Here is a 26,335-nt window from a genome sequence, read left to right as displayed (position 1 = left end):
ATGTTGACCCGGTTATGGTGAAACTTTCCTCACGCTTGATATATCATGATTTTGGAACATATCCATGGAGAGAAAAGCCAAATGTAGTTGAAAACAGTTAGAATTCCTAGAAAGAAGATTTCTGAGAAAAGAAAAATGGAAAGAATGTGTTCTGCCTCAGAACCGAGGTAGTCAAAAGATTTTTGTAGTTTATATGATTATGAGAGAACCAAGCAACACCTGTAATGAGGTACTGTCATTATAGTCATTATCAAGGTGTAGAAATTTAGGAAGATTCATTTAGAGGGAACAACAGAATACGTAAGGTACACCCAATAGCCGTATTTGTCTTGCAAGATGAGTCGAAGGATAGCCAATAGAAGAAGTTGTTGTTTCTAATCCCAAACACCGGGCCTTGGTCAGAAGCAGGCAAAGCTTAGAAGGAGTGGGGTGCTATTACACAAGAAGTTAGAAGAAGAGCACAGATGTTGAAGAATTATATGCAGGGCAAGTTGAAAAGTGGTCTAGGACATCTTGCCTGGCTCTCGACGAGATAGGAAGTGAAACACTATTGGCAAGAAAACACGGAAATGTTGTGGGGTTTGTTCCCAGTGCGCAAAAAGATAAAAAGGGAGGAAAGAAGAATTTGACGATGAGGAAGCTTATTTAAGGAGATAAACAAATCTCGGGATTTACAATGCTCGCAGTATTTTGCGGGTAGAAGATACAAGTATAGCTGACAAGAAAGCACACGACAAACATTCTCCCCGACTACGATATCTAGTCGTCAGTTTTCGAATCCAGATCCATATTTCAGTTCTAAATACGAAAAGACTGGGGCATCAGGAATTCTGCCCAAAAGTGTCCTAGTTGTCCCAGGAATCGATCCCAAGTTGCAGGCCTTGTGAATTTTCAATTACTGTACTCAGTGAGTGAGTTTCTGATACCCTATGAAGTATCAAATATAATTCTTTAAACAATGTTTTCTTCTTCATTGCTCAATTTGTATATACAGTATAATACAAACTTTCTCTCATACATAATATTACATACAAGCGACTTAAATCACGAAACATGAACAAGGATTCTGAGCGGTGAGTCATACGGACGGTCGGCTGATACCATGCCGAGGAAGCATAAGTTTCTTGACAATAACAACTGTCATGGAAGTCATAAAAAGCTAGAGTCAAAGACAAACACGTTGCCAAGCGATTCCTTACATCATTGAGACAGTTGGTAGATTCTTGAATCCTGAAATGAACTGCAGTGGCTGCAAGTGTATACTGGCTGTGAACATAGGAATGCTGCGGAATCTCTCTGACAGCTTATACAAATATACAGACAATAAACCACGATCAAAACTGCAACATTTATGTAGATAGATAGATAGATAGATAGATATAGATAGATAAATAAATAGATAGATAGGTAGATATATATAGGTATAGAGAGATAGAAAGATATAGGTACAGGTATAGATATAGATAGATAGATAGTAGATATTTGTCCATACACACATATGCAGAGATATACATAAACCAGACGCACATATCTTGGCAGATGACGAAATGGCTCTACCCACAGGCTTTATTAAACACAGTTTGTTTGTGGATCGTTTGGCCTATGAGGTGAATGTGAGAACCTTGAATAATAATAAGTAAACGTGTGGCCTACTTTTACTGGGGTCTCTGTTGATAGTTTTCCAGCTTTTGTACTTTCCTGTTCCTGTCTCCGGATTCCTCTAATCTCCCAGTCAGTGGGAAAAGTTAAAATGCAGGTATATGAAGTTCCTCCTCAATTCTTCTAAGATGAATCCGTCCCAGCTTCCATTTTCCTCTAACTGATAGGTCCACTTATTTTCAAATTTCTATTATACATTATGCTTAAAATGTAAACGTACTGTATGTTCTTCCTAGCACTACATATTACTATTGATAATTAAAATAGTGTTGTCGGTCGTTTTAGGGCGTGACGGTCTTTATAAGAGCAATTCCAACAATACATACACATATAAAATATTTAAAATTGCTCATTCAATTAGTAACCTATGTGTCTTGTTTCATAGTGCCGTTAACTATTTTGATGAAAGAAAATTATTCACATAATATATTAAGCACAGTTTAAGTATGTAAGTAGAGTTCTTCCGTTAGCAGTGTATTTAGCATCCGAGCTGAAATAACATCCTAGGAATAAATTTCAAAGCCAAGTGTAGTACTGTGACCAAGAGCTTAATATGAAATTACTAAAGATTGCTTCTCCTCCGAGTATGTTTCTCACTGTCATTTACATACGGTAGTATATCTATTCATCTCTCTCTCTCCTTTACCAGATGCCTTAATCCCATAAAGGGTGGGAACAGACAACTCGCCACAACGTCATCCTGTCTGCTATCTAACTACCATCTATCCAGCTCACACTGCCCCACCCTTTCTTGCACCCCAACCATCTAACTCGTTCTTGGTCTCTATCTTACAATTTCCCCTTGCCCCCTTTGCCTCGCATACACTTTCATTGCCATTCTTTAGTTCTCCATTCCCTCCACATGACCAAGCCATCTCAAGGTACTGTACTATTTCCTAATGCTTTCAGTTCATCCACGTTAAGACCACAACATTGCTTCACTGCCGTTTCCACATTAAAATAACCTCAAGTCTAGCTATGAATGCGATTTCTGGAGGTGTGAGATGGATTAATATATGTAGTTGCTTTATAAGGACGGAATAGAAGAGTGATGAAACGATAAGTCTGTGAATAGGGAGGAAAACAGATATAATATATATATATATATATATATATATATAACGAATGATCGTAAATAAATATGTGATACTCTTGTCCACCAACCTGTTCGCTACGATGACACATTATTGTAGTTAATTCTTGATGAATATAGGGGGATTTATCTATATTAGAAGAGATCTCTGTTACTGAAGGATTTAATTGACGTTTATCTTACGTCTTCAGTAAAAAAAAAAATGAATAACATTGTCAGGTGAAAGTAAGGATAAAATGAAAAACATGCTGAACTCTTTAGCGGTATTTTCGTATATTGGTTTACGTGTAGGTGGCTCTGGTTATATTCACCCACCCTGCCATAGCAGTCACCATAATCACAGCCTTCCCGACCAGCTCCCGTCTGCCCTCCTCATCTGTTCAGCCTCCTCCCCACCCATCCCCAAATCTATTCTATCTCTCCCCATAAAAATATAATTAAGCATTCATATTGAAGAAAGCATTGCTAGATTGGGATTGTGTTATGTACTGTGCAGTTTTCTATCTGCGTCATATGAATGTATCTGATATATCAAAGAGGACCTCCGAATCGCCCTAAATTGACTCGCCCTTCTTTCACCATTCCCTAAACTTCTCGCCGTGACTAACGAAATCTACGGGTCGCATCTACAAGGCACTACTTACCTGACTAAACGCTTTTTCCTTCAAGGAAATGTCGACGTCTGGGTCAGCAAATGACTCGGTGGGGACAGGGTTCACGTCCGTGGACTACGCCATCTTCATCGCCATGCTGGTGGTGTCCGTTGGAATTGGGGTGTACAGCGCAATCAGGAGTCGGGGCCAGGAGTCTACCCAGAACTACCTGCTGGGGGATCGGGCAATGTCGCCGTTCCCCGTAGCTTTCTCGCTTGTAGGCGGCACGGTATCTGCTATTTCAATACTTGGTAATTATTTGCTACATATTGATCACTTTAATGCTTTAATACTGTATTACCTCTGACTAAACCATACTACGTGTTTAGTGCAGATGTAATTGACAGAGCTAATTTCTAAATGCTTAGCTGCCTCTGACATTTGTATGTTATCTGTTAATGTCTGTTGTAAGTGTTATGCCACATACTGTATATTTCGATGCCCCATTGCATGCCATGTAATCCACTTGATGATCGGTCTTTGACTACTTAATCCCTTCACGTATTTTCTGTTCTGTTCTTACTACCTTCAGATAAGCTTATTCAAACTTGGGGAGAAAACTGGTAGCGAAGAGGGAAATACAGAATGATTCTAACCTGCCTAGTTCAAAAAGTCTGCTAAGTTTGATTTAAATAATCTGGATGTAGCAAGAACAACATAAGAACTTCCTCTTGGGGTTAAAATTATTGAAAAATAATGAGATAGAGGTATTAAACTATAGGCAAATGTGTTGATAAAAATATAAAGATTGTATCATACAGTCATTTCTGGTTCTATTGCGTTTTTACCTTCTTTTTCTAAGGCCGATACCCTAGTTTTATCTGAAACTTTAAGATAATTGAGTGTGTTGTTCCTCGAAATGGTTAGCAAAGTACTTCATCATTCGATACAAAGCATATAGAATCACCGAACTCTCTGGTCATACTACCACGCAATTAGCAAGGAATTTTCTCCCAACTGTATAAATTTTCAGCAAGGTCACCTCTAGAAAACTGTGTTCAGTAGCCTACTCTTCTCGGAATATAGAACAGTTATAACTTGAAAAACTACGGAAAGGAGATGCCTGTGTGATCGCATCATAACGAGTATTATATTTAAGAAAATTGATAACTACAACAACAACAAAAGTCTGAAAACATTCCCAAAGGAGCACAGGATGATTAAAAAAAAAAAATCTGTCATTCAATGGCATTCTCGCAAAAAGTTGGTAATCACTATGGACTCGTGTGGTCATATATCACTTATTTCAAGAAATATATATTTTAATGATTCGGTCTTTGACTCCTTGAAACCTTTTAAAATGCCAAGATAACAGCAACAAAAAAACTAGGAAAATGTCCAGCGGGATATTCCAAAGGAACAAAATTGTACCATTTATGAAAAAAACTAGAATAACGAAAGGAGAAGAATGAAATTGAGCAAATACAATATGGTCTCCACCAATAAACAGTCTCAGAGAGGATTCGATTAATTTTTATAAAACAGCTAGAGAATGCAATAGCGCTATGTATATTTTCCTTTTTACCTCATAAAACTAAATTTCAACTAGAATTAACGACATTAAGCGTAAGCCTAAGTAATTTGTACCACAAGTACCGAGAAATATTATTCAGTTCTACTCAAGGGGAAGCAAATTCAAGCTGCCAGAAAGAGAAGTTGCCAGATTGTTTTACAAGTACCCATGCTTCTAAAGTTTTACTGGTTGACAATTACGTCCTTGTGTATCTATTCATACTTTATTTTCGGTTTGATGTCTATACATAACCACAGTGCCGCTGACGAGGAGTCTACCAGTGGTGGCACTCTGTACCCTGGATGGAACAATGCAGCTGCGGGGTCCCTCCAGGTGCCTTACTGCCTCATTTCTCACTGCACTTCGCCCTAGAGAAGGACCATGGTCCGACCCTGGTGAGGTACTGTCTACCTCAGGGGGAGCGCCGATCTCCTACAACGGTGCAGTTTCTGTAGGACGGCCCTACAAAAGCAATTGCTTACCTGTGGTTGATGGGTCTGCTCCGCCAGACAGATCGGGGTTAAGGAACAACAACAATAATTTGATCACAGTGAGAGAAGATTGAAATTGACTGTCTTTGAATGTTCTCTTTTTCATAAACAAAAGAACGTGGTGAAGATCATAATACACAATTTTAAGCCCCCATATATTTCCATGCCTGACCTTTTCATTCAGCCATCTCTCAGGGAGGGAGTGGTGGGCATGGAAGACCTTCATTTATTTATGCCCTTTTCTGCTACATGTATTATACTACAGATCTCTAGCATGATTAGTACCCCAGCAGACATCCTCATTACCCACTATTAGGCATGAGGTTGCCTAAAATCTCTATGTACCGTATCGCTGTGTACTCTTGTAATCACAACTGTCAGCTCCATACATTGATAAAACTTCTGATAAAGCAGTACAGTATGTTTGCATCTGATGGAGAGCTTCTATTAGTCTTAGATAAAGTTCATATAAAAACTAAATCAATCCTCCCATTCAGCGCATGGAGCCATTTTTGTTCTCTTAAAACTGAAGGTAGATGATTTTATTCAATTAGTATTGATGTCTACGGGTTAATGAGATAAGACAAAAATCCCACTCTTCAAAAGTATTGTAGCTAGCTAGGCCTATATCATATTTTTGAACTGCTAGTCAACTTCCAAGAAACAAAATGCCAGAAACTACGGCAGGAACGACCAAGCCTGGTATTCTGGTCAGGATGATGTGTCTAGTGTCGCCAGTAAGAATCGCGGCTGACTAATGCGCCACTGTCTTTAAAACTTGTAGTATGTGGACGATTACTGTCGTTCCGGGAGATACTACCATGGGAGTGACGAGAGGTTAAGGCCTGGCAAATTGCTTTGGGTGGAGACGAGAGGTTAAGGCCTGGCAAATTCCCTTGGGTGGAGACTCAACCTTTTTTTGCCAAGTTTTTAAAGTCCGGGATGAGACTACTACTAATACACATCTCCTACACAGGTCATTCTTTGGGGAGCTATGACTCCATTTTTCTTACAGCTTGAAATATAGAAGGACGCTATTCCAACCATGGAGAGGCACCGTCTACCATAGGAAGAAGGCAGCCTGCTTGCTGAGGATGGCTCTGCTCAATCAGACATACTAGGATAGAACAACAACTAAAATCATTGTCTTCATCCCCAGGTAACCCCACGGAGGTGTACCTGTATGGGACGCAAGTGTGCGTCAGTTTCCTGGGCATTGCTCTCGGCGCCTTCATTGTTTACCAGTCCATTCTCCCCACATTCTTCAACCTGGGACTCGTTTCTATCTGCCAGGTTGGTTATGGAATGCGGCAAAAGGGAGAGCACAACTCATACCCTTCACTGCCTGTAACGTCTGTTGAAATTTATTCTTCCAATCTCCAGACGATTTTCCACAAATTTAAGGCTGTCGCAGTAATGGAGTTAAAAAGTCATCATAAAACAACCCACTAATTATGTCACCCTTTCATTCAATCTGACTGAAATCAGGAGAGAATGATGAAATTAGTGGAGAATGTACATTTCGTGCCCCGAATTTGAATTTTGCATTATATTATAAAGTTTCTTTAGAAGGAACCAGTCTTGCAAGTTGTAATCCGAAAGTTCTTTCATTTTTGCATTTTATATTCATGTAAACTATTATATATATATATATATATATATATATATATATATATATATATATATATATATATATATATATATATATATATATATATATATATATATATATATATATATATATATATATATACTGTATATAATCTCATCAGCCGTTTGTGTGTCCACACCAGGACCTGCCTATCCCGACCGAAGTGGGGACGATACAGCCAATGTGTCTTTACCAAGTGGCTTTGGCTGTCTAGTAGAGATTGTATGTAGGGTGAAAAGTGCTTGTAAGTATAATTATAGTGTTGGAGTGGCTTTGGATGTGTGTGTAGTCTGTGAACCAAGTGTAGTCGGCCCGCGCAAGCCGACTGAGCGCAAGCATACTTTATAGTATGCGACACTGGTTCAACCACAGCACCCCTTGTGTCAGCCAATGCAGTACGTGGCCTGAAGAAAGCTCCCAAAGTTTATTACCCTGGCGGGGCACGAACCCTTGTTCTTCAGTGTACGAAAACGCACACTTTACCACAGTACCACAGAGGCTCCATATATATATATATATATATATATATATATATATATATATATATATATATATATATATATATAGTGTTCTGTATATATACTGTATACAGAGAGAGAGAGAGAGAGAGAGAGAGAGAGAGAGAGAGGAAGGGAAAGAGGCCAAGGATGAGATGAAGGGATGGAGTGGAGAGGTATATGAGAGAGGGGGATGTGAGCTGGGAGCAGGGCAGTGAAATGGCGGAGGACAGGGCGACATGGAGGCGATTTGTTTGTGGCCACCCCCTGCGGGATTAAGGCGTCTGGCAATATATATATATATATATATATATATATATATATATATATATATATACCATCATCATTAGCCGCTTGAGTATCCACTGCAGGACCGGCCTATCCCGATCGAAGTCGGGACGATACAGCCAATGTATCTCTACCAAGTGGCTTAGGCTGTCTAGTAGAGATTGTATGTAGGGTGAGAAGTGCTTGTAAGTGTAATTGTAGTGTTGGAGTGGCTTTGGATGTGTGGGTAGCCTGTGAACCAAGTGTAATCGGCCCGAGCAAGCCGACTGGGTGCAAACATACTTTATAGTAAGCGACACTGGTTCAACCACAGCATCCCATGTGTTCACCAATGCAGTACGTGGTCGGGTGAACACTCCCAAAGTTTATTACCTTGGAGGGGCGCGAACCCTGGCTCACCTGTGTACGAAACGCACACTCTACCACTGTATCACTGAGGCTCCATATATATATATATATATATATATATATATATATATATATCTATAGATATATAGATATATATATATAGATATATATATATATATATATATATATATATATAGAGAGAGAGAGAGAGAGAGAGAGAGAGAGTGTGTGTGTGTGTGTGTGTGTGTGTGTGTGTGTGTGTGTGTTATTCATTCGTTCATAATCCAGTCCTGTGTTACCCCATGAGGAGCAGAGAAGCCTGGGGCTAGGCAAGTCGTCTTGACATTTAAAATGAGAGTGACCAGCCTCACTCATCCCTGATTGGCTTTACGTGAGCAGTAAACTCCAATCACCCCTTGGGTATAAACCTGCCCAGGCTCAATCCGATTCGAGCGCCTTAATTACCAATTAAACCACCAGTCATCACAATTTTGTTATATGGTTACCACCCAGTATACTGTTGTAAATGGTTTCCTGGTGTACAGGAAACCATTTGGCTTGTCACTCAGTGTAGAGTCACCCGTTGACAGAAGGAAGAGGAAAGAATGAGGGAAAGAAAAACAGAAGGATGGAAGGAATGAAGGAGGGAAGAGAGGGTGCAGTCACCTGAGAGAACTTCACCATCGAGTAAGTGGATGGTGAGCGGCCCCCCCTCTACCATATATATATATATATATATATATATATATATATATACTTATTTATTTATTTACTTATTTTATTTATTTTTTATTTATTTTTTATATTTATATTTATATTTACATTTTAAAATATTTACTTATTTATTCATATATATATATATATATATATATATATATATATATATATATATATATATATATATATAATATTCAAGGTAAATTGGTACACACTGTGTATTGTATGTTTGTAATTATATATTTAAAGGTATTGTGAGTTATTTGATAGAGAGAGAGAGAGAGAGAGAGAGAGAGATACGGTATATATATAGTGTCAGGGTGTCCCTTATATCACGCTTCGCTTCCATTCTGTCGGGCGATTTCTTGGGCGTTGTGTGAACGGCTCGGAAGCATTATCAATGTCCGTCTGCATCATTTATTCATTTCCTAGTTCCAGTGCCACACCCACGCCCCCAGCAGCAGACTGAGCCGTCCCAGCAACATGTAAGATATAGCTACGTGGATTTCTAATGGGGCGCTATTTATGGTCCGCCCTTTGCAAGATGTGTGTGTGTGTGTGTGTGTGTGTGTGTGTGTGTGTGTGTGTGTGTGTGTGTGTGTAGAATGTTGCATATCTACATTATTTAAGATATTGTTATCCTTATTTGCAGTACCTAAAGCTGCGGTACAACTCTGTCACACTATATAAGTTGGGTACGGTGTGTTACATCATGAACAAGACTCTTCTTCTGGCTCTATACCTGTACAGTCCTTCCTTGGCCCTGTCCACTGTCACCAGCCTCTCACCCATGACCTCCATTGTCGTCATGGGCGTTGTCTGTACTTTTTACATCGCGATGGTGAGTACAATTGGAGCCGTTTCCAGAAATTTACCTGGAGGATTGTTATTTACAGATCATTATTATGAAAGAGCCGGTAGACACTCTACGAAGGGATGGCTCTGACGCACTCATAAACCTTAGCAGATATAATCCTTCGTATCAACAAAACACAGAGGTATTTTTTCAGCATTTATTATTAATCCTCCGGTTCTTACATATACTGTATATATATATATATATATATATATATATATATATATATATATATATATATATATATATATATATATATATATATATATATATATATATATATATATATATATATATATATATATATATATATATATATATATATATACAGTATATATATATATATATATATATATATATATATATATATATAAAATTAGGGTACCTATAGCTTAACGCTAAGGCGCTAGTACATAATGGACGAAAGTCCCAAGTTCTCCATGTTTTACTTCATTCTTTCTTTCTTCATGTTTAGATCCCTCAAGCTCTTAAATGGAAAAAACGGGCATCTTGCTTTTCTGACAGTGGGGTTTCATTCTCCACTGAGCTGGATGCATGGAACACATTGCCCGAGGATAGTCAAAGGTTATAGTTCGGCAATAGATAAATTTTTAATTTTGGTCCGATTTTAACCTACCTTGGTAGAATGGTAAAAGAAGAATAAAGAGGGAAGTGATCCAATTTTGAGAACAATCGGTCAAAACTGAAGGGCACTGGACAGTGTTACGTTCTTTGACCTTTAACTAGCAAGCTTTTATTCAATTAAAATTAAACTAACTGGAACGATTTAGGTTCAGCCGAAAGTTAAATTACTCACTTCTGATAAGAATATGTGAAAGATCCGGGTCACAAGGCAAGTTCAGCTGAAGCACCTTTGATTCACTTTGTACCAAACCTAGTAGAACTGTCAGTGGAGGATGAAGTATTTTGAATTTAAAAAGGTCAAGGTCACAGAGCTAAGTCAAAATTTCTGCCTCAGACCAATTACAAAGCCTGGATGTTGCAATTTTTTATTGCTCCTTATTGGTTTTATCTTCATTTTTTTTTCTCTCTCGAGAAAGATTTCTCAAACTGATGCAGGTTGATCAGAGCTTTCATCAGTTCCCTCACAACCACAACGCTGTTAAGCTGAATAACCTACAAAAAATTTCGGAGCCTTCTAAAATAGAGAGTTTTTTAAATGAGTAAAACAAGTTTTGTAATTTTTTAAGTAAAATGTATGAAGAAGTAAGGATGGCAGTGAAACAGAAAACATCGGAGCAAGGTCGAGGCAGTAAAACAACACGTAATCCCATTTAAGTATTTTTTTTACTTCAGTAGATGTTATTATGGTGCAGAACAAGTGCACCCGAGAAGTTTCATGATAATGGTATAACTACTTACTATCCATGCAGCGTGCAGAAGTATGCCATAAAGAAAAACATGTTTATGAATTGGATTACATGTCGTTTTTCTGCTTTGACCACGTTTCAGTGTTCCTGGGTGCACTGCCATCCCTACATCTTCATACATTATATCTGTATCTGTATCTTCAATTTATCTATCTATCTTTCTGAACTAGAGGGGTTATATTCAGCCGTTCAATAACCCGTTTAGTGCGACAGATCTTTTACGTGTTGGCAAAAAAAGAAAATGGAGTAAAAAAAGCCTAAACTGTATAGCACTTGATGCGACAGGGTGGCGCTAAGGCAGTTGTGTACACCGACGTGCTGCAGACTCTGATTATGTTCAGTGGAGTGCTGGTGGTGGTCATCATTTGCTGCCAAGACATAGGCGGTGCTGGCAACGTCTGGGCTATAGGTGACCAGGGTGCCAGGATAGAATTTTTAAAGTGAGTTGATGGATGTTCGTCTGTGTAATGATTCGGTGGCTGTTTGTTGTATAATTAATGAGGTTAGAATTTCTAAAGTGAGTCGGTGCCTATTCCTGTTTATAATAATGTGGATGGATAGAATTTTTCAAGTGAATCAGTGGATCCTCGTATGCATGATAATGAGCAAGAATATGTTTTAAAAAGTTCAGTCAGTGTCTATTCCTGTCTATGATAATGTGCAAAAATAAAATTTTTAAACTGAGTCAGTGAATTCTCCTAAATAGGATATATGATAATATGCAGGGATAGAATTTTAGAAGCTGCGTCGGCCGTTACTCCTGTGTGTGGTATTATGAATGGCTGGAATTATAGAAGTATGTCATTGTGTAAGTACATTAATGAATAGGGAGAGAATTTTTAGGTGGGTAGGTGCCTATACCCATGTGTGATAATAATGTGCAAGGGTAAATTTTTAAAGTGAGTCACTGGTTGCTCCTGTACATGATAATGTGGAATTATAGAATCTTTATAAAGACTAGGCGTTTTTTTTTTCTACGTACTATAATGTCTGTGCAATAATTATCCTTCGTTTGCCTGTTGTTATCAAAATAGCATTCAGTCATATTAGTATCGCGTCAACAATAAACCCGTCTCTCGGTTTCTGTATCTGTACGGTATTAATTCTTTTCATTATTATTATTATTAGCGTTACTTTGATTCTCTCTGTATTTATTTTCACAACTCCATTTTCTTCCCATCGTTAAAGTTGCTGCGTAACAAAGCATCATCATTAATAAACACCATATTACTAGTGGTATTTTTGGTAAACTGTTTAGTGTTGTCTTATCAATTTTAATAATGGAAGTGAACCATGTACTCGTATAACAGCAGGTGCATGTCCAAGAGTGATTCAGTTTCAGTGTTGCAGACAGAAATGGTTCGGACTGTAATATTAAGCCGGGATTCCGAGGGCTTGATTGATGTGTACCACTTCACCGGGCATACTGTTGCCAGTTCTCCCAGTGTCTTACCTTCTTTTCCATTGTTTCTGATTCCTGCTGTACCTTATCTTTTGGTGGAAAAAAGCCAGGATGATGATTATTAGGAAGGAACACAGGATCATTTGCATACATCAGATCTGAGGTACTCGGCCCATCACCAGTATAATCCCACGTCTCTCTCCGTAACTCATATTTTATCTTCCCTCACTCGTAACACATCTCTTTACTGTATCTGTCTATTCATATCTTCATATCTATCTATATATGTTTCTCACTATCTATGTGTGTGTGTGTGTGTGTGTGTGTGTGTGTGTGTGTCTCTCTCTATCTGTCTATCTATCTATCTATATCTATCTAACTATCTAGCTAGCTAGCTAGCTACCTAGCTATGTAAATATATATATAAAACAGCCACGGGGTCTCACTCCAACACTGATATTTCAACTGCTTCTTTAAAAATGTATCTGTGCTTACACATGTATCAATCTATTGCCAGACGCCTCAATCCCGTAAGGGGTGGCCACAAACACATCGCCTCCACGTCGCCCTGTCCAGCGCCATTTCATTGCCTGCCCCCCAGATCACACGCACCCTCTCATATACCTCTCCCCTCCATCCTTTCATCTGATCCTTAACCTCCCTCTCCCTCTTCCCCCCTTGACTTCACTCACATACACTCTCCTCGATAGTGTTTTTCTCTCCATCCTCTCCACGTGGTCAGACCACCTCAATGTATTTCTCCTAACGCAATCTATCAGTCGTCATCCACGCCACAACGCTTCTTCACTTTCTCATTTGTCAGTCTGTCTTTCAATGTGACTCCACGTGCCGCTCTCAAATAACTTATTTCCAATGCTCTCACTCTTGACTTGTGTCCCTCCAACAAGGTCCAAGCTTCACTTTCTTACGTTAGAGTTGGTATCACGATATTGTCATGCAGCTACTTTTTTTTACTTCCATGCTCAGTTCCCTATTTCCTATCACTGCTTTCAAAGAACCAGCAACATTTCCTCCTTGTTGTACATTTTCAAGCACTTCATTATCCAAACTTCCATCCTTACTCATCACACTACCCAAGTGCTTAAATGGACTCACATTTTCCATTTCCTTATCCTCCAACCTCCTTGTACATTCAATGACTTCATTTCTCCCGAAAACCATAACTTTACTCTTCCCTACGTTCACCTCTTCTTACACATACTTTACGTTAATCATTGAAACTCTACAGTATTCAGCAGTTTTTTATTTACATCTTGCATACGTAAAACCACGCATAATCCGTCTTTATTTACTGTACCTTGTTCTGTTTTCCTCCGGATCAATAAATTACCTTACAGTCCTTCTCCCATATTTTCTCCTATATCTGTCTCATTATAAATATCTGTTCAAAACAGTACTTACCTCTCATGAAATTACCCTGCCCTGTCCATCATTCTTCAGGTATGTGCATTACCTTCTCTATAGTTATGTCAACATGAACCTTTCCCACAACACTGAATAAACTTATCAAAAGTTATTTTTTGCATTCAGTTCGATCACCTTGTCTCTTGTACGAAGCACAATCACAGACTTCTTCCACGCCACTGATATAATCCCACATGTCTGTATTATATTCCTTCTAAAATTTCAGGCACCTGGATGATACTATCATTCCCAGTTAATATCTTTAATTTTATATCTCTACCTGTAATTACTGATTCACAATTATTAACCATGATACAACTAAAACCATGTATTTTCCATCTTTTTTGCAGTCTGAACCCCAGCCCCTTCGTTCGCCATACCTTCTGGTCAACCGGTGTCTTTGGCATTTTCTTCTCTCTAGGTATTATTGGTACTAACCAAATTATTTACCAGAGGCTGGCTTCTGTTAGATCACTTGAAACGGCTCAACGGTGAGAACCCAAGTTGATACTGTTTACGAGGCATTATTAGCACTATTATGTGAGTTAAAGTAAAAATTATTAATGTTAGAACGGATAGACTTAACTGGATCTGTATTTTTATTAGGTCTCCTTCATGAGTAACTTACTACGAATTTTGTATGTTCATCTTCGTCTCGTTGAAACACGAGCTATGTGTTTGACAAAAGTTTATATAATGTCAGGTCACCATTCTGAAAGACAAAGCCGGATCCCCACCTTCGACTTTGTAGCGTCACTCGGAGTTCTTGGTACCAGTTGACTTTGAGTCTCTATAGTGGGCAGACATCAAGAACAGGATTCATAAACAGACTCTGGGTCAGTTCCCTGGGTGTTCGTTAGTAGGAAGAATAAAAGACGTACCGTAGGGAAAACTTGTGCACTATTTCTTTCCGTGCCCTTTCTCGTAAAATGAAATAAATAAAAGGTTCACGAAAATTTTCCTAGTATGTGATTTTTTTTTTTTTTCAGAAAGAACAAGAAGCATAGAATATATCCACACTACATTGCGCTTCATGCAACAACTTTTTTTTTTCTTCTTCTTCTTTTAACGTCAGCCAAGGTCCTGCTTGTTCAACCTGGATGGGGCTTTCGCAGACATGAACATATATTTTTTCGGGCGTTTTTTGCTTGAATACATCTTCCTCATTCTCATATATTACACATCACGCGATAGGGAGAGCGATAAAAATTTACGTGCGGCCATCTGAAATAAGGGAAACTTTACGTGAAGAAAAAACTGCTGGTATGCGTGAGAAATAAGTGAATTAATATTAGTCCAATTTTAACTTTATATATCTCCTTATGTAGTTTATTGTTAGACTTGTTATTATCCATTTCTAAGTAGAACTTCTTGTAATTACTGAGTTTTAATAACATTCATGATAAATTTTAACACATTATATAAACCATTATATGGTTCAGTTGTCTGCAACTACTCCTTTCTTCTTTCATCTTCTCAGTAGCTCATAACATTATTTTGGTTTTTGTTAGTTAACTGTAATAGTTAAAATTTACTGTTTATCTACTCAAATGGATTATAGAGACTACATGCACCTTTGCCCAAACAACTGCTATGTCGTGAATTATTCAAGGTCAGGAGAAGGAACGGAACATTGTAGAGGAGTAATACCTATAAGTTTTTTGAAAATTTCGTACTTTGTAATAACTTCTATCTCAATTTCTTTGAAATATTTTGGTGAAGTAGAATTCCTTCTATTCTGTTACACAAGTTACACAAGTGAATTTGAAATATTACCTGTGAAAATTAAATGTGAAGCAATGACCAGTACTGTCGATCTAGTTTATTGCGTAAATAAACATTAATATCTTGAAACATTCAGGTCATTAATGTTAGTATTTCCTTTGTCAGATACTCTATGCTTTGTCCCTACTTTTGTTTCTCACAACTGCCTATGTTCATGCATTGAATTTAGTCTTACAAATGACACTTGCTAATAAACACTAAGCTGTTGATCTTACTCAAAACACATAGGGTGTGCTCGAATCCATTTTTCTTTTAATTGCTGCTTTGTAACGTCACCCCCATTATCATCAACCTCTGTGAAAATAGTCCTGAAATTATACGGCATACTCTTATGTTTTATTCAATGTTCCTTTCATCCCACGAAGGATAAGGGACGAGATGGTCATAGAATTCCCTCCCCTTCCTCCACAGAGATTAAACCAAAGGTGAATGTCTGCCCTAAATGTTTCTTGTGCAATCCATAGGTAGTAATCTGTTTCAGCTAGCATGTATCCCATCATCTAATAACGGTAACATGCGAGAGGCAAGCACTCTTAAGCTAAATGAAAATATTTTAAGAATTTTACAGTGATCTGTAGTGGTTTTGTGTTATAGGTTATGCATGGTCTTCATTGTGGGGATGTGGATACTGTTTGGTTTATTCTACTTCTCCGGTTTGGTTGCGTACGCAGTATATCGTCACTGCGACCCCCTCACCTCAGGCAGGATACAGAAGGCCGATCAGATCATCCCTTACCTGGTAATGGACAAGCTGCGTCACCTCACGGGACTACCTGGGATCTTTGTGGCTGCTGTTTATGGTGGTGTTCTCAGGTAAGTCATGTTAAGGAAGGAAATTAGTCACTCCGCTATACATAAACGCTAACGGTCCCTCCTTGTCCTTATATGCAGAGGGTCCAGATATGATTGAAACTGCTGCATCTTTTTAATAGACAGCTCCAAGTATGGGTATATATATCCCATAGAGGACAAGGGTATCCCAGTCGTAGGCGTCGCAGGTGAATGATAGCGAGTTGGAGGTCCACCTCGCTAGACGTCTCCTACCCCTCTGATTTACGAGAATCTCCTCCCCTGACGGGCTTCACTTGCCCGTGTCCACTCTACTAAGATAGATGGACAAATCTCCACAACGACAACAACATAGAGGACATGAAAGATAATTATTGTGGTATTTTCTGGTACGTACTTTTAACGAAAGATTCGTTCATTAATGACACAATTCGTTCACATTAACTTGGCGCAGATTTTTGCCTTTATCAGTTTTTTCCCGGAGCTGAACTACAAAAATAATATTTTGGCTCCACATTCTTTTCACAGCACTTCTTCATTAGTAGAACCTTATTTTTGTTGTTAGTATTTTGTAATAGCTTCTTCGTCATGAAGGAGAAATGACAGTCAGGGTTGCAACAGTCCCTTATTTAGGATGGAGAGATGAGTTTCAGGCTTGTTAAAAGTGGACAGAATATTGTATATGGATTATATCGCCAGTCAAAGTGCAAACATTCCTTATTTTTGCTATCTTTCCATCAGGATATATGGTTAACTGTGTCAAGTTTGATGAAAAGAAGGTGGCTGTGAAACATTCCTACAGTCTTTTGTTGCCATGATTACAATAACAATACTGTTAATTTGCACTGTATTTCGCATGGTTGAACAAGTATGCCAGGTGACTTCTGGGGAAAAACTATAACCTTGACATTCCATAGATTTTTTTTTTTCCCGAGGTTTTAATGAAACCAGTACTACAAGATAAAACTATGGATGGACATGACAAATTAGTAATTAAGTCAACAACCCATCATTAGGGTACAGAGTACCGTCCGTTTTTTTCTTGGTCTAGTTTATGTATGACATATTATACTCAGCTTTTTTTTTTTTTTTTTTTTTTTATCGGGGAGAAGATGCACTTGACAGATTGGTGACGATTGGCTGAATGCAACATGTCCGAATAACATTGTTGTATTGGGGTTTCGATTCACATCACCGGTAATTATTGGAAATACAGAGATGTTATTCGGACATGTTGCATTCAGCCAATCATCACCGATATGTCAAGTGCATCTTCGCCTCGAAAAAAAAAAAAAAAAAGACTGATTATAGTATGGATCTGTCTTATCTTAATGCTGATGCTAATGAACCTCCGCAAATTGGTCAGCCTGAGTGGCATCTGGTTTTCCCATGTTCTTTGCAGTTCTCTCTCGAGCTGCGCCAACTCCATAGCCTGTCTGATCTGGGAAGACTTCTTAAAGGATCGGCCATACTTCAGTAATATGACCGAAGCCTCAGCTACCAACGTTCTCAGGATTCTCTGTAAGAAATCTGACTAAATACACATATATTTTTTTCTCCATTTAGGGTTTCAGAAAAATATTATATGCTTGAATTTTTTATTGGTAAGTTGGCCCATAACATATTTAAACCCTTGAATCAGATTTTAAAATCGAATTGTAGTACATCTCTGTTATAGAGTGAGTGTGTGTATTAGACTTTGAGTGGCACACGCGCGCGCTCGTGTGTGTGTGTGTGTGTGTGTGTGTGTGTGTGTGTGTGTGTGTGTGTGTGTGTGTGTGATTAGCTCAAACAGTTTCTATCCGATTTTAAGCAAACTTCGTGGATGGGCTGAAGATGAGCTAATGAATAAACCATTTTTTTTTTTTTTAGAATAAATCAGAGGTCAAGTTCACAGGGTCAAGAATAACACTGACCTAGGAAAATTAAACAGTTTTTATCCAATTTTGACTTGACTTGTAGAAAGGTTTGAGGGTAAGAAAAGAAAGGAGTACAGTAATTCAATTTGAGGAACATTCAGAGGTAAAATCACAGGACGAGGCCAAAATTTGACCCGTGTGGTTCTAAATAAATATAACGCAAATAGTTTTAATCTGATTTTAGTCAAACATGGTGGAAGGGGTAAGGGTCAATAAGGAGTAAACATGTTGCTTTTTAGAACGTAAACCCAAAGGTCTAGGTCACAGGCCAAAGCCATTTCAATAGTTTACATCTGATATAGACCAGCTCTTGTGGAAATGTTGAGGGTAAGGCAAGAATAAGGCGATTCAGCTTTCAGAACTACTAGTTAAAGGTCACAATCAAAGGTCAAGCTTAAATTTCGACCCACGGTTATGCCTCTGAAAAAAATAAACAGTTCTGATCCAATTTTAACCAAACTTAGTGGAAAGACTGACGGTCAGCCAAAGAGTAAGAGTATTGTTTCTGAGAATTGCTCAAAGGTCGAGGTTGCAAGGCAAGGCCAACATCAACAGTTTTTTCTAGTAAAGACCAAACTTTGTGACAGGATTGAGGATACAAAAAAAACTAAAAACAGTCAATGGTCAACGTCACGAGGAAAATCCAAACTCCAAGGTCACAAAGCAAGGTCAACTCAGTTTTGATCTGCTGTGACCCAGACTTGGTGAAAGTGTTAAGCCTCAGGTAAGAACGAAGGGATTCAATTTGCATAACAAAGACTTAAAGGCTAGGGTCACAAGGTAAGGTCAAAGTCTGCCCCCTCCGGCTGGTTGTAAACAAAATAACTAAAACAATTTTTAACTGATCTGAATCAACTTTGATTGATGAGGTTAGGGTTTCTTCCTCCCCTCTTCTGTTCATAATAGGTCAAAATTCAAGGTCACATACTTCTTGAGAGGATTCAAACTAAAGCAAGGATTAATAAATTCGATTTTAGAAACAATCATTCAAAGGTCAAGGACACTGGCCAAAGTCATCTTAAATAGTTTCGCTCTGAATTGAATAAAAGATGGTGGAAGGGTTAAGGATGAAGGGCTATGGTTATGAAAGAAGTAATTCTATTTTGAAAGTAGTCTGTCGCAGGTCAAGGTCACAGGGTAAGGCAAATATTCAATCCTTGAACCAGTTGATAGGCACAAGTGTTGCACTCTCTGTGCGCTCCTTCTTGTTAATTAAGCATTCCTAGCCTAGGACGACTCTGTTCATCTTGTGATGATTTGTAGTAGTGAAGGACTTAGTTAACTATAAATAACCTCTTCAGTTCGGAGTCTATAATTAAATTAACAGAATCATCTGTGGATAGCAAAAAACAAAATATAAAAGAGATCGCTGAACTGGAGGGATTAAACGATATTCACCAGTAGTGTCCGACAGCAAAGTATAAAACATTTCTTTCCTTCAGCTACCGTGACTGGACTAGCGGGCATTGTCATTGGTATCCTCGTCGGGGAACTTGGCAACATCTTCCATCTGGCGTACAGCCTCTCCAGCATTTTCACGGGGCCTTTTGCTGGCCTCTTTATAACCGGTCTCTTCATACCCTGGGTCAACAAAAAGGTTAGAAAGACTTAGTTGGGACGGTCGTATACAAGGGAGGAGTGTGTGTGTGTGTGTGTGTGTGTGTGTGTGTGTGTGTGTGTGTGTGTGTGTGTGTGTGTGTGTGTGTGTGTGTGTGTGTGTACAAACGATGGTCAGAGTATAAGTAACAGAGCTGTTTTCGAGGTAGCATAAGAGGCTTCGTGGTATGTATTTTTGCATATTACAATTACCATTTTGTTTTATAATCTTTCCATTTCACTGCACAATTCTTTGCTATGGTAGAGATGTTACGAAATCTCCAGTGCCACCTACAGTGCGACACCTATTCCTAACACGAACGCCAGTGTACAGAATATGAGCATAATGTTAGTAACCAGTATATAAAATGTGTTTATAATATCAGTGGTAGCCTTATGATAGCCTGTATTTACAAGAAGCCTGGTGGTCTAGTGGTTATAATACCCTAGAAAGAGTGACGGTCTTTAATAGGTTCGATCCCCAAGAGATTGACTAGAGATGTTTTTCGATCATGCAATCCAACCAAGGAATGCAGGCTTGTTATCCACCCTGACATATACTGAACTACTGTGGCCTAGTGAAGTGGGAATGGCAGTTACCGCTTTTAATTATAATATAGTCAGGGGGAAAGTTGGCCTACTCATTCACTTCATCTGTTTCACGCTTGAGCATATATGTAACTTTCCTCTCAGACGAATCATATCAAAGAAGGCAACCTATGGGCAGAACATAACATGCCTACCACAGCTTAAGATTATTAGCGAGCAGAAGAATGTGAAAAATAAAAACTGGCAAAATATAAGGCGAACTTTTGCTCTAGACCGTACATGTAATATTCCTACTGTGTGTTACCAACGGAACTCTGTCAGTGATGAAGGTGTATAAGGTAGGGCTGCCAATTTAGTAATTTTATAGCAGACATGTTTATTACTGGTAATGTTTAGCATTATTCTTGCAATATTAGCTCATTTTTTACTGACCTTCATAAATTTTTTTTTTAATTTTGTAATATTAATTTACTTCTCTGTATTTATCTACATACTTTGCTTCAGGTGCCTTTCTAGCATCTGTTCGGATCAAGTTTAACTACCCCTGTAATTCTTGTTTGGTAACACTATGGATCGTATTCACGTCGGCTTTAGGATCTCTCATAACGCCTTTCCCTCAGTGATTAATTATGTTTTTTGGTAACTTATCCCCTTTTATGTTAGCGGTGCAAACTTTGTCAATATTAAAACTACCTGAATGGTATACAGTTGAAGGGTAAGTTTTAATACTGGAAATAATTGCTAAGTAGGAGGTGAAACGAAGCCTCTTATACCGCCTAGAATACAGTCCTATGGGTCGCGTTTTAGTGCCCTAGAAGGCTTCGCATCACGTCTTCCTCAGATTTATTTTTATCTGTCCTTAACGTTCTTGTCTATTTTTTGCCTTTAGGTGTGACCATGAACAATTGCCTCCACGTCGTCCTGTCCTCTGCAATCTTGCTGTCCTCCCTCCAACATACACTATTCTAATTCATCAATCTTTCCACTCCATCCCTCCATCTCTTCTATTAATAATATACCTTTAATATAAATAGTTTGCATCAGTAGGGTATTGGCATGTTATGTGCCAAATAAATCGCTAAGGAAAAGGTGTTGCGAAATGTTCGAAACCAAAAAGGGACACTGCCCGATATCAGATGATCAGCTTTTGTTTTTTAGTTCGTTCTTTTTTCCTTTCCTTTTTGCATATTTCATCTTAACTTCTTTTGCATGTTATTTATATAGCTGTGATACCGAAAGAGTTGGAATCAATAGGAGTGAAGTTATGTGCCATGTAACTCGTCTAGGAACGTGTCGCAAATGTGCGAAACTGACCTTAACATTTTCTTGTATGTTATTTATATCACCTTAATATCAAAAGAGTCTGGATCAGTGGGATATTGGTGTTTTCTGGGTAAAATAAATCGTTAAGGAAAAGATGTTGCGAAATATCCGAAACTAACAAGCAAAACGTCCCGACATCAGGGTGTGATGGTGGGCTTCGGTGTGGCTCTCTCGTACAACATGTGGGTGATGGTAGGCAAGTTTGTTAGAGGTGGGGGGTCGCCGCCCCGCCTCCCACTCTCTACTGAAGGCTGCCCAGAGAACCTCCTCCACCTCGCTAACGTCACCTCACCCATACCTGACGCCTACCTTGCCACCACGGACCCCACTGAAGCTTTTCTGACGTCAACTGAAAGTTCTTCAAAGTCTGATTTCACAGTTTATAGTACTGTAATAACGATAAGCGAAAATAGCTACTTAAGTGTTCACTAGCTCCAAAAAGGACATCACAGGGGGAGGCGATGATATCCTAGATTTGCAGTATAGCTCGTGATGTCCCAAGCAGCTTATTCAGCTGCCATCTGAATATTCATTTAATAACAAAACTGGCTATATAATGTCATAGGTAAGCGATACACAGGTAATGCACCCTCATTAAAGTAGGTCTATCAACGTAGGGTGGAATCATCGAACATTTTGCAATAGCCATCGCCGTTGTATCAGACTGCCTCGAGCCAAGTGTGCATTGATACTTTTTTGGAGCAAGTGTACTGTACATATAGCCTATACTTAATAATTATATTCTAAGGTCTTAATTAATTGTAACATCACATACTTTGAAATATGTTATTTTTTTAACTCCATCCGAGTCTTGACCCTCTTTTTCCCGAGGATGTCAAGTTTATTGTATTTTTGCAGCTACCAGACATTTTAATATTTAGAACAGTCTCCATGTCGAGAAAATGTTCGTGAAGGCTATATCTGATCCCTCCAATTGGAAAGTAAATCCTAAAGCGAATAGAATTGTTTGGTTGTTGCAAGAATAAAATATGAAGCATATCGTCCGACTCCAAGAGTTAGTTACTATGCATCTCCCGTTAAAAGTAACACTTGCAGCCAACTATATACTCCGTTCGCCTCTCCTGCCCCCTCTTCCCTGGTTGAACTCATAGATTCTTGAATATGAAATAGTGTATGAAAGACCATATAATCATCAAACTTTGGGTGAGTATTCACCTGTGTTCCCAGCGATGAGAGAGGAAGGACAAACGAACGGACGTTATGCATTTTTGACTCTATAGACGATGCATTCAGTATGGTCACAAAACTGTATCAGTACCTACTGAGATCTTGCTAAGCTGTCCTGTAATAATCAGTCGGGCTGGAATGCTTGTAATCTGCTAAGCTGTCCTGTAATAATCAGTCGGGCTGGAATGCTTGTAATCTGCTAAGCTGTCCTGTAATAATCAGTCGGGCTGGAATGCTTGTAATCTGCTAAGCTGTCCTGTAATAATCAGTCGGGCTGGAATGCTTGTAATCTCGCTTCCATTAGTTCTAAGCCCCAGACGTGCGAAATGATTACTGACTGCAAATATACGTGATAATATCTGTTGCATGGCTGACTGAAGGATTGGTGTTGGTACAGAGTCGGCGGTGGCTCGACAGTGTACGACGTCTCCTACTGCTACTTCGGCATGATTGGCATCCTCATAACCATGGTGATCAGCGGCATCGTCTCTCTGTTCACTGGTAGGTTTTTTGTTGGATTTCTGCCATGTAACTACTGAGTGACTTTCTAAGTGTCTGAATGTGAAAGGAGTTGTAGCTTTACAAAGAGGTACTTCAGCTGTGGAGGATGTGTGGTGATACCTTGAACGGCACTGGCATGAGCATTGGTGGTGTGTGTGTGTGTGTGTGTGTGTGTGTGTGTGTGTGTGTGTGTGTGTGTGTGTGTGTGTGTGTGTTGTGGTGGTAATATAAATATATAGGTGGTTGTGATGGTGAGAGGGTAATAGTGTTGTGTTAGCGAGTACACGTGGTGGTGCCGTAAGTGTTGTAGGGTTGCGTTGGAGGTGTGAGTGTGGTGGTGGTGATGGTGGTAGTGCTGTGAGAGTGGTGGTTATGCGGTGGTCGTGTGAGTATGGCGATGTTGCTTTAACAGGGTTAGAGTGTGGCAGTGCTGTGGTTGGGACGTAACTGTGGAAGTGTTCTTAAGAGTGGCAATGTTCTGGTAGAGTAAAAATGTGGTCAGGTGTTAATAAGTATGATAATATGTTGGTGTGAATGTGATGGTGGTCTGTGAATATTAGTGGTGATGCTGCGGTATTGCATTAGGCAAAGCAGTGTCATGGTACTATGAATGCAGTGGCGCTGTGAGAGTTGCACTGGAAGTGTGAATGTGGTGGTGGTGGTGTAAGTGTGGTAGTGTTCTAAATGTTGTGGTGGTATGCATGTGGTGGTGGTGGAGGTGGTGGTGGTGGTGTGTGTGGTGCACCAAGTCTTGTGATTGCGGTGTGAATGTGGTCGTGGTGGTGTGTGTGGTGCTGTAGTGTTGCGGTGATGACATGAATGTGGTAGTGTTGTAAATAATAATGTGGTTGTAGGTGTTGGAGTGATTATGTGAATGTGACGATGTTTTAGGTGTAGCTGTGTTGGTGTAAATGAGTGGTACTGTAAGTCTTGCAGTTGTGATGTGAATGTGGTGGTGGTGGTGTAGGTGTGTGGTGTTGTAAGTATTGTGGTTGTGATGGTGTTAATGAGGTGGTGTGAGTGTGTTACTACTGTAAATAACGGTTCCGGCAGGACCGCTTAGTCCAGAAGCAGTGGACGCAAGCCTGACAAGTGCGACGTCTGCTCAGTTCCACAGGTGGCTATGGAGGCTGGGATGTCGCCGCCGCGACTCCACCAAGATCGAGAAGCATAGTAATGAGAATCTTTCCCTCTGAAGTGATTGTCAAAACAAATGAAGAGCTGTATATACTAGTAAACTGCTGATATTATTGGTCAAAGGCGCTAATGATTACATTATCGCCAATATTAAACTTCAATTAGATGAGATTTCCTAATTCATACGAGAAGAACATGATACAGCCATTAATAAATGATTGTTGAACAGTTTTTCTCGATATCAAGTAACTTCATTATTGGCTAGCTCACTACCCCTCCACCAAGCTTGGTCAAAATCAGATCAATAATTCTTGGCTTAACTATGTCCTGTGACCTTGACCTTCGAAGAGAGTCTCAAAATTGAACCTTTTCATCCATAGTTGACGTTCAGTAATTCCAAAACGTCTGATTCAGATCGAATCAAAGCTGTTCGACACACAGAGGCAAATAGTTCTTTAAAATATAATGTCGAACATTGCTGAAAAGAAAGAAAATGAATTTATAATTGCTATGTGCTCCACTGAGTTGAAAGCCTTTTCATAATCAACAAACCATAAGCACAGTGGTTTATTACATTGTGTAGTTTTCTCTATTAGCTGATTCATCGTGTGTAGATGATCAGTAGTTGAATACCCGCTTCGGAATCCTGCCTGTTCACGAGGTTGGTTTTCTTCCAGATTTGTTGTTATTCTGTTCGTTAGGACTTTAGTGAATAGTTTGTGAATAACTGATAATAAGCTAATGGGTCGATAATTACTACGATCTTCTGAGTCGCCACTTTAGTAAAGCAAAATAACTAATGCATTACACCGTATTTTTGGAATTTTCTTCTTCATTATTCACTAAGTAAGTGGGCGAGCCTCTTTTGTACTTCTTCACCTACATCCAACAATAAATCTGTTATTATTCCATCTTTTCTTGGGGCCATCCCTCTTTTCATGTTTTTAAGAGAAATTTTTACTTAGTCTGGTGTTACCTCAGGTATTTCACTTGTGTCAGCTGAAACGTAAGCTATTGGTACTGCTGTTTTTGATGCATACAATTCTTTATAAAAATCTTCAACTCCCTTCACCATCTCTGAATTTAATGACTTCACAGTTTTTGTCTTTCATTAATATAATTTGTTGCTTTACTAGTGCCATTTTACTTCAGACCTGCCTCAGAATATTTTTTCCTTTTTTGATGGTTTCTTTGAGCTGGTCCATGTGTCTGTTTCTTTTTTCTTCTCTCTGTCTATTGTTGATAAACTTATTTATTCCCACTTGTTCTATGTCGTCTTTCTTTGTTTTTACTTTTATTTCTTTCCTTCTTTTCATGAGCTCGAGTGTCTTTTCTGAATACTTCTTAGCTTTTGTTGTATTTAGCTTTCCCTACCACCTCCTCTGATATTCTTGGCACTTTTGTTAGTCTATCATTTAATTCATCAATGACTTAGAGCCTGAAATCTGTTCGTTATTTCTAAATGAAAGGCTGCTTTGTTTTCGTTTACTTTTATTAGGCATATCTTTTTATTTTTAATCATCTTCTTTCTTTCACTTCTGAAGTTGAATCTGGCTGTACAACG

General features: G+C 38.8%; 1 protein-coding gene across 1 annotated transcript; it reads left to right on the top strand.

Moving 5' to 3' along the window:
* Positions 1-3,424: 3,424 nt before the first annotated feature.
* Positions 3,425-24,830, top strand: LOC145418384 (sodium-coupled monocarboxylate transporter 1-like). Its single transcript, XM_080286791.1, has 11 exons — positions 3,425-3,656; positions 6,569-6,702; positions 9,563-9,751; positions 11,443-11,597; positions 14,335-14,475; positions 16,364-16,582; positions 17,961-18,079; positions 19,920-20,074; positions 22,087-22,310; positions 23,531-23,634; positions 24,688-24,830. The coding sequence occupies exons 1-11, from the start codon at positions 3,425-3,427 to the stop codon at positions 24,828-24,830; spliced, it is 1,815 nt and encodes a 604-aa protein (XP_080142917.1).
* Positions 24,831-26,335: the final 1,505 nt, after the last annotated feature.

Source organism: Coenobita brevimanus, chromosome 14, assembly GCF_032717465.1.
Source record: "Coenobita brevimanus isolate Jiangsu-jjx chromosome 14, ASM3271746v2, whole genome shotgun sequence".
Classification (NCBI taxonomy): domain Eukaryota; kingdom Metazoa; phylum Arthropoda; class Malacostraca; order Decapoda; family Coenobitidae; genus Coenobita; species Coenobita brevimanus.
The sequence above is the reverse complement of the archived record's forward strand: the minus strand, read 5'-3'. Positions and strand labels throughout refer to the sequence as shown.